Consider the following 7,552-nt stretch of genomic DNA (forward strand, 5'->3'; position numbering starts at 1 on the left):
ATGTTAGATGGAGCCTCAGAATCCTTGCCTCCAAGAAGCAGCCTGGTTTCACCCTCTCTAGGTTGAACCTGTTTGTTCTTCTTGCAGCCTAGCACCACCACTCAAAGGCATCAATTTTCTTTCTATCATCCCTAGTCATTGTCCAGCTTTCTGACGCATAGCAAGCACTTGTGAAGACCATGGCCTGGATCAGGCACATCTTAATCTCCAGCCTGATGTTGTTGCTCTTCAGTACTCTGCAGAGGTGCCTGACAGCCAACTTTCCCAATGCAATTCCTCCCTTGATTTCCTGGTTGCTGGTACCAAGAGTGTTGATTGTGGAGTCAAGCAAACTGAAGCTGTTAACTATCTCAATCTCTTCATCATCTATCATAATACTGCCAGTCAGCCCAGTGGTGAGAATCTTTGTTTTCTTGATGTTGAGCCTCAATCCATATTGAAGACTGCAGTCCTTGACCTTCTGCAGCAAGAGCTTCAGGTCCCCCTCTATTCCAGCAAGCGGGGTTGTGTCATCTGCATAACGTAGGTTGATTACTCTTTCTCCAATCCTGATGCCACATTCCTCGTCAAACAGCCCAGCCTTCCAGATGATCTAGTCTGCATATAGATTGAAATGGTATGGAGACAGGATACATACCTGGTGTACACTCTTCCTGATTTTGAACCATGCAGTGTCTCCTTGCTTTGTTCTGACAACTGCCTACTGATCCAAGTATAGGTTTTGCGTAAACACAATCAAACGTTCTGGGATTCCCATTCTTCTCAGTCAACCACAGTTTGTTGTATCTACACAGTCAAATGGCTTTGTATAATCAATGAAACACAGATATTTCTCTGGTACTCCCTGCTTTCTGCCAAGATCTATTTAACATTAGCTATAATATCCCTAGTACCATCGCCTCTTCTAAGCCCAGCTTCCATGTCTGGCAGTTCTCTGTTGATGTATTTCTCCAGCTGTTTTTGGATCATTTTCAGCAGAATCTTGCTTGCATGTGAAATCAGTGAGATTGTTCTATCGTTTCCACACTCTGTAGGGTCACCTTTCTTTGGGATAGGAACGAAGATAGATCTCTTCCAGTCAATTGGCCAGGTGGTTGTCCTCCAGGTTTCTTGGCACAACTTAGTGAGCACATCCAAGGCAGCGTCTGTTGAAATGTGTCAACCGGTATGCTGTCAATTCCTGGAGGCTTGCTTGTGTTTTTTTTTTTTTGCCAATTCTTTCAGAGCAGTTTGAAATCTTCATATATGTGTCTATCTCTCCCAACTTAAACCTTCTGCTGTTGAGTTTGAACCGATTCACAGCTGACCCTCCAGCAGGCTTTCGGAGGCTGTAAATTGCACGGGAGGAGAAAGACCGCCTTTCTCCCTTCGAGCTGCTGGTGGAGTCAAACCATCAGAGAGGCGTTCGTATCTAACTCCACATGATACATATATACTCTATAGGGGAGCTCTAGTGGTAAGGAGTTATGCTTCCAATCTCAGGGCACGTAGTTCAAGTCCACGAGCTGTTCTACAGAAGATGGGCCGTCTCCTCCTGTGTGACGTGCTGCCTCTGAAAACCCGCTGGAGGGTCACCTGTGGGTGGGTTCTTACTCGACAGCACACAACAACATATATGAATTTATTTATATTGAAGGAGCTCTGGCCATCTACTGGTAAGGAGTTATGTTGCCAACCCAAAAGCACACAGTTCAAACCCACCAGTTGCTCCTCAGGAGAAACATGGGCAGTCTCCTCCTGGTCAGTTTGGTGCTCCTGAAAACCCACTGGAGGGTTAGCTATGAGTGGGTTCTGACTTGACCTAACAGCGTATTTATAATAATATATACATACACAAACACGTAAGGCTCATTAGTTCTGCTTCTGTAGAGCATCTACTCTCAGACAGTATGTGGTATGAAACTGAAAAGTACTATAATCTTTTTCTCATAACTTAGGTGACCTGCACTGTTACCATTTAGGGACCATCAAGTGACCACAACTCACAGCACCCTACGAAGAGCATTTCTGACCCTATTCTGTCCTGCACCGTCCTCACCATCCCTGACACACTCAAGCCCACTGCTACAAAGTCTATGTTGATCCATTTTGCTGGAGGTCTTCCTCTTGTCCACTGAACCTCCCCACCTTTCCAGGAATAAGGTACTTTTCCAAGGACTAGCCCCTCTTAACAACATGCTCAAAGTGTGTGAGCTCAATGGTAGATTCACATTGTTTTAGACCCCTCAGCTTTGGGTGGCAGCCCCACACTCCACTGCTGAGTTGGTGAGGGGTCAACTCTCTAAAACCTAGGAGATTGTGGCCCCACCCTTAGGTACCCCGGAAATCTCTGTCCCAGACACAGAGACTATGGAAGTCCTGGCCCGACCCTCTGAGACTGAGTTAGCTCTGCTCCTCCTTCCGCTTATATGTCCTGGTCTCTTGAAGAGGTCGGCCTGGCCTCTGTCCTCCATGAGCAAGTCCCTCGCTCTACTGGTGACACCTCACTCCACTGGTCATCCTGGGCCTGAAGGCACCCAGAGCTCTCCCTCTGTGGACTGGTAACCTTACTGCCAACAAGTGCTGAGAGGCGCCTGCTCTGTCAGGAGTGGCTAACGGCACTCAGCTCATGCTCTCTGCTCAGCTCCAATGCTGCCCTGCGCTGGCTTCCATCTCAGCAGGTCTGGCTTTGCAGGCACTAGGCTTGTGCTCTGTCTGGGGACTTCTTCCCACACTGACCTGCACCCGCACCAGCCTCTGTCGCAGGTCTGACTTTGCAGGCACTCGGCTTGTGCTCCAGGGACCTGCTCCTCCGCTGGCCTATGTCTCTGGGCACGTCTCCTGGTTCTGCTCTTATTGTTTCTCTGTTGTCATTTCTCACTGTCTGCACTATCTCAGGTGTAAAACTCCCCTCTAGTTCTGCTCACCTTTCACCTGAATAGTCTTTGACACCCGCAGTTCCACCAACAGGCTCTTCAAGGCAACATGGGCTTTTCCTGTGAGGCACCTTCCAGCCTCTGCTCATCATCAAGGCCCACAGCTGCTCCCCGATCCGAGGTGTCTCTTAGAGCAGGACCCTCAAATGCGCAGAGGTCAGTCCCAAGCTCTGTGCTGGCTGTCCAGTGCTGGGACAGACTAACGTGGGTAACATGACCAAACACGTTCGCTTTCTCAGAGGCGAGGAGCCCCACATCAGGTGGCAGTTCTGGGGGGATGTCCTTGTCCCTTTGAGCATCCATGGTCCTGGCGTTACCTGAGGTTTCCATGTGTCCTGGCTTTCCCATGAGGCGGTGCCTCCCAGCACAGGAGCCCGGCATAGCACGCCCCTCCGGCCCTTGTCTCGGTGCTGCCGATGTCCCTCCTGCTCTACCTGACTGCCTCTCTCTCTGTGTCTCTTGTAAGACAGAAGTGATGTGGGCCACACCCCGGGGAAGGCCTCTTCCATCGGATCAGGGCTGTGACCTAATTGGGGTGCTGCACCCCTCCCTGTGCCTCTCACAACTGACTGGATGATCAAATCATGAAGGATGATAATGTAATTTTCAAAATGCCTCTAATCCTGCCTCGTTCACGTCACAGATACTAGGCCTCACAAAACAAGGTAGTGAAATAACACTGAGCACCAGGCCGAGGTAAATGGACACATCCCGTGAGAGGACGCAATTTAACCCACCGCACTCTCACATAATATTCAGTAAACATCTTACATTAGAGTCTACCTTTCCTCCTCTTATTTAAAAAGGGATGTCTCAGATCAGCATCGAATCACTCAGCATCGAATCACTCTCCACTTCTTCTAAGCTGTAGCCCCTTTAGAAGAGTCTCACAACTTATTTGAAAAATGGATTTTATTTCTCCCAATAGTCTTCTTCTAAGGAACTGGCTGAATGACCTTGTTTATTTTTAATTTACCATAGCAAAAAAAAAAAATCAAAGAAAAACACAAAAACCATTCTTGTTCTCCCAAACCATGACAGATTTCTACCTGATAAACAAGGGAGCTCACCATGTCCATTGGCTTTAAAGGGCGAGTAAGGAATTGGGAATCCCAGAAACATGCTCATGTGAAACCTATACTTGGACCAGGAAGCAGTCATTAGAACAAAGCAAGGAAAAACTGCATGTTTCAAAATCAGGAAAGGAGTGTGTCAGGGATTCTTCTTTTTCAGTCTATACACAGGACAGACAGCTGGGAGCCTGAATTTTATGAGGAGGAATGTGGTAACAGGAATGTGGTATTAGGAATGGAGGAAGACTCATCAACAACTTGTGTTATGCAGATGACACAACCTTATTTCCAAAACTGAGGAGGACCTGAGGCATTTGCAGCAAAATGTCCAGGACTGTAGTCTTCAATATGGATTGAAGCTCAACATCAAGAAAACAGAGATTCTCACCACTGGGCCAATCAGTAGCACCATGACTGATAGAGAAGAGATTTGGATTATTAACAGTTGAGCTTGGTTTTACTCTTGGCATCAGCAGTCAGGGGAATTAAAAGGCAAACTGCACTGGGTAAATCTGCTCTCAGGGATCTCTCCAGAGTGAAGAAGAGCAACAATGTCAGTGTAGAGACTAAGGTGAGTCTGATCCACGTCAAGGTCTTTGCAATTATTTGTTATTCATCAGAGAGCTGGACAATAATGAAGAATGACAGAAGAATCAATGCCTTTGGGCTATGGTGCTGAAGAAGAGTACTGAACATACCATACAATGCCAAGAGAACAAACAGGTCTGTCCTGGAGAACGTGAAACCAAATTGTTTCTTGGAGGCAAGGACTTTGAAGCTCCTCCTCACATACTGTGGGCATGTGGCCAAGAGGGACAAGTCCCTGGAGAAGGGCATTATTCTTGAAGGGTGGAGGGATAGCACAGGAGAAGATGACCCTGGATGAGCAGGAGGGACACAGTAACTGGGGTAACGGGGGAGGTGTGTTGGAGACAGTGAGACTGGCTCAGGATAGAGCAGGGTTCAGGGCTATTGTACACAGGGTCACTATGAGTCGCAGGTGACTTGATGACACAAAGCAACAATAATAACCTGCTTGATGGGTCTCTAACTGCAGTCAAGGGAGCCCTGGTGGAACAGTGGTTCAGTGTTTGGCTATGAATGGAGAGCTTGGTGGTTCAAACCCACCCACTGGTTCTGCTCTCATAAAGCTGTCAGCCTAGAAAACCCGATAGGCCAGTTCTTCTCGGTCACATGGGATCACTGAGTTGACACTGACTCAACTACACGTAACAACATAACCGGCAGCTACTGAACGGCCTCGGATGCCTAGCGATCTGATGTGTCAGAGCACAAGGAGGTTCTACTGAGCGCTGATTGCTGATTTGGGGAAATGTATCACCAGGTCTTTCCTCCGAGGTGCCTCTAAGTGAACTCAAACTTCTAACCTTCCGATAAGCAGCCAAGTGCATCGCAACTGCAGCACCACGCAGGAATCTTTCCTCAGTCCCTAAGTCCAAGGGAGCTCTAGTAGCTCAGTGATGAGGAGATATGTTGCCAACCTGAAGGCACATGTTTCGAATCCACCAGCTACTTCACAGGCCACAGATGGGCAATCTCCTCCCATGTGATTCTATTACCTCTGAAACCCACTGGAGGGTCAGCGAGGTGTCAATTCTTGGCTGTTCTCAACAACAACAACAAGTCCAAGAAGAGATGCTTGCTTTTTCGGGTGTTTTTTTTTTGAGATGCTTGTTTTAAGAGGCCTCATCTCCTTCCCTCCCCATGTGTCCTCTCAAACAGAATTTCAAGCTTTGGTGTCTTCTTTATGCCCTGAATTTAATGATACCAAATACTGTTCTGTCTACTCTCTGGAAACGGAGGCAGAAAGAAGCGCTCACAGAAGTGGGTGGTGGGCCACGTGTGGAATAGGGGTGGCCGCTGGCTCTCTTCTCCATGGTGGTAATCTTCCAGGTCACAGACGCCTTTGGTGGTTGAAGACAGCTTTTCCATTTTCATGTGGATTTTGGTCTGAAAAGATAAAAATTGGGAATAAGAGGCTATCATTTTATGTTCATCCCAGTTTCAGATATCAGTAACTCTGAGACGACAAAGCTAAGAAGGGTACGTGTGTTGAGTCCAAACAGCCAGGGACTAAGCACCGTGAAGTCTCATGGGGAAATCTCCAGGGCAATGGGAGCAAGTGGCTGGGATGTCATTCAGCAGGGAGGGTTCTCGGGGCCTGGCTGCTTAGCCCCCAAGACCAGGAGGGGTCCTGGTGCACCACGTGCAGGCTTTGGGGAACAGAGAGGAGAAAAGGCATTGTGTTAAGTGGAGCACTGCCACCTTGCTCTTAACCAACTCTGCCTTTCCAGAGTGCCCCCCAGCCTCAGTATCCCAGGCTGTAAAATGGGGTTGATGCGAGGCAGAACTATCCTAACCCAGTGCTGTCTGGTCACTTCCAACTGAGAGTGACCCTGCGGGATGGGAGGACTGCCCCTCGGAGTTTCCAAAGCTGCACAGACCGTGACAGAAGGAGGGGGCCTCATCGTGCTCCTGAGGAGCGGCTGGGGGGTTCGAGGCACTGACCTTTGGTCAGCAGCCAGGGGCTGTACCCAGGGAGCCAGCGAGGCCTCTCATACGCATCCTACAGCAGGAGGAAATCCTGATGCCAGGCGCTGGAGTCTTCGACTTAAAACTGTTTACTGCACGGGACATGGGCAAACACTAGTGTCACTCTCACAATACAGGGAGGGGGCAAAGTGCCTGCTTCCCAAGGTGAATTCTTGTGAGAAACCCCGCTGGAGCTCTCTGTCTGTTCAATGAAGTCAGTAGGAGGCAGACTTAAGTCGTGTTTTCCTAGTGGCCATCAGTACCCAGTGGCCAGGAGCCGGGGACCTCACCAAAGCATCCAGGGTGGCCTGCAGCTCCTCACACAGTGTCTCGAGCTCCTTATTATACTCTGGGTGTGACATCTCTTCATTTTTATCGGAAACTGGGCTGCTGTTCTCTAATTCTATCTTGTCTTTATCCCTGAATAAAATGGAAAAGAACAGGAACAGAGTGACACTGAAGGCTCACCTCTGTCTTTTCTCTTATGCTAAACCCTAAAAAAAGATCACCCATATCATCCCGTCAGGCGTTCTGCACAGCACTCGTGTTTCAGGTCATTAAAGTCAATGTTTACTTATTAATTGCACACACAGCGAATGTGGTCATGGGTTACTTAATTTTATATTCAAATAAACGAATTCCGTCCTGTGACAATATGCGATGCATTCTTAGGGTTGGGGACACAAACGCGCGATCCTGGCCTCTGAGACTGACCATGTAAGCCTGCTGCTTAGACAGAAGCCTGTGACCTGGGGGCAGGAAATGCATCCAATAAGGGTCACATCAATAGATTCCAGATAAAAAAAAGATCAGCAGAGCGTAAGGCATGTGTTAAGGTTAGAGGAGCGTAATGCACGTGTTAAGGGTAGAGGGGTGTAACGCACATGTTGAGGGTAAAGGAGTGTACGTGTTAACGGTTGTTGTTATGTGCCGTCGAGTCGCCTGCAACTCATAGCGACCCTATGTACAACAGCCCTAAACTCCACTCTGTCCTGTGCCAATCGCACTGTC

The 7,552-nt window shown here is 48.4% G+C and overlaps 1 protein-coding gene across 1 annotated transcript in view; it reads right to left on the reverse strand.

Moving 5' to 3' along the window:
• CINP (cyclin-dependent kinase 2 interacting protein) overlaps nucleotides 1-7,552 on the reverse strand; it is a 38,186-nt gene that overhangs the window by 11,568 nt on the left and 19,066 nt on the right. Inside the window, exons 3-4 of the mRNA XM_006879180.1 lie at nucleotides 6,832-6,961; nucleotides 5,830-5,959 (exon numbers count right to left, since the gene is read on the reverse strand). Of these exons, the coding sequence (XP_006879242.1) occupies nucleotides 5,830-5,959; nucleotides 6,832-6,961 (260 nt within the window). The remainder of the gene's footprint in view (nucleotides 1-5,829; nucleotides 5,960-6,831; nucleotides 6,962-7,552) is intronic.

This window comes from Elephantulus edwardii, unplaced genomic scaffold, assembly GCF_000299155.1.
Source record: "Elephantulus edwardii isolate Elephantulus edwardi_28Jun2011 unplaced genomic scaffold, EleEdw1.0 scaffold00002, whole genome shotgun sequence".
Classification (NCBI taxonomy): domain Eukaryota; kingdom Metazoa; phylum Chordata; class Mammalia; order Macroscelidea; family Macroscelididae; genus Elephantulus; species Elephantulus edwardii.